The following is a 1609-nucleotide window of genomic DNA, read 5'->3' as shown; positions in this document are numbered from 1 at the left end:
CACCCACACAGCGCGGGCGCTCGTGCACAACGCACTGGCCCGCCCACCCTGCGCAAACTCCATGACCAGTGCGAGGTGGTTCTCTGTGAGCACGAGCTCGTGGGCCTGCACCACATTGGGGTGGCCCTGGCCCAGCCGCGACTGCAGGTCCACCTCGCGCTGTGGTTGTGGGCGGGCGGGGGCGGTGACGGCGGCGGCAGATGAGGTGGGCGCCGACGAAGTGGGTGTTTGGGGGGCCGCGCGCCCTCGAAACGGGCGCGTGCGCGCAGGGGCTGCGTGCGGACCGCTAGCAGGGCGGGGGGCGCCAGCCGGGCTTGCGGCTGCCAGCCGGGCGCCCGTGGCGTGCTCCTCTCTACAGCACCGTGCGGCCGGACGGGCGGCGCCCGTCCTCCTGCTGCGTATTCTCCGCCCCGATGCTGCCCGGGACCCGCAACGCCCCGACGCCCCCGAGCCGACGCGCCGCGGCGTGGCGCGGCGCGATGCACGGCGCACCAGGAGCAGCGGGACGGCCAGCTTGGGCAGCGGCCGCTGCATGAACTTCACAGCCACAAGGTCTTTAGTCGCCAGGTCGCGGCACAGATAGGTGCACCCGGCGCCGCCAGACCCGAGCAGCTGCAGCACATCGAAGACGCCGTCGACACCGAAGTCTGGGATGATCTCGCCGGTGACCAGATCGCGCAGCGCGACGCGCTGCGGCGGTCCGCCGTCCGCAGCGGCCGTGGCGGCGAAGGGGTCGGCCGCTGCTGCGTCGCGCCCGCGCAGCCGCGCGCCGAGGGGGCGCCGGCGGCGGGCGGCGCCGCCGCCGCCGCGGGGCTTGCCGCTGACGGATTGAGCGGAATCGTGCAGGCGGGGGCTGAAGAGCGCCAGGCGGAGTGCGGAGGCGCCGCCGGGGCGCGTCGCGGGCGTCGGCTCGCGGGGTTCAGCGCCGGCCACAGCTGCGGCGTCGCATGCTCCGTCGGCAGGTGGTGCGCCGTTCAGGAGCGCGGCGAGGCGGAAGCGCTGGCTGCCGCTCGCCTTGAAGGTGCGAAGTTGCGCCAGAGCCTTGCCCAGAGGCCTGCTCTGCGGCCATTGGTGAGCGGCCTGCCCTGCGCCATTGGCCTCGCACGGCTTGAGCGCCGGGAGGTCAACTCGAACTGCGACGCGGCCCGCGGATGGCCGGCCGACGCCGCCCACCACTGGTACGGATACGCATGTGCCCATGTTCTATCGTTCCATGTGTCTCTGCTGCCCCGGGGCTATTCTACAACTCTCTAGCACTATGATGTGAAGAAGCCGCGGCCCGGTCACGCGCCGGCAGCCTTACAGCGATGTTGCATGCGTCTCAATCTTTCCTAACAATCACGTGGCGTCGTGGAAGCCTCTTCGGTGCATGTGCGTGCCGTGCGTTGCTGCTTCCCCCTTGCTGCAACGACGATGACGAAAGAATGCTCTGTTATTCAGGCGTGTAATGCTTGCAACCGGAACCGGGGCAACGCGCCACCTTTCTTTTTTCGGAAACTAGGTCTCCATCCAAGGGTCACTTGATGATCGTGCACGCGGCCACAGTCCCCGCCTCGTGTGCGCATGCACGTGCCATTGCTTTCACGGTTTTGGCGCATGCTGCATGTGA

At 69.9% G+C, this 1609-nt stretch overlaps 1 protein-coding gene across 1 annotated transcript; it reads right to left on the bottom strand.

Moving 5' to 3' along the window:
- Window positions 1-286: 286 nt before the first annotated feature.
- MNEG_15583 (hypothetical protein) lies at window positions 287-1200 on the bottom strand (the record flags this gene model as incomplete). Its single annotated transcript, XM_014035946.1, has 2 exons — window positions 287-352; window positions 493-1200. 2 exons carry the CDS (start codon window positions 1198-1200, stop codon window positions 287-289), a joined length of 774 nt encoding a protein of 257 aa, XP_013891400.1.
- Between the last annotated feature and the right edge of the window lie 409 nt (window positions 1201-1609).

The sequence above is a fragment of the Monoraphidium neglectum genome (genome assembly GCF_000611645.1).
Source record: "Monoraphidium neglectum strain SAG 48.87 unplaced genomic scaffold scaffold05458, whole genome shotgun sequence".
Classification (NCBI taxonomy): domain Eukaryota; kingdom Viridiplantae; phylum Chlorophyta; class Chlorophyceae; order Sphaeropleales; family Selenastraceae; genus Monoraphidium; species Monoraphidium neglectum.
The sequence above is the reverse complement of the archived record's forward strand: the minus strand, read 5'-3'. Positions and strand labels throughout refer to the sequence as shown.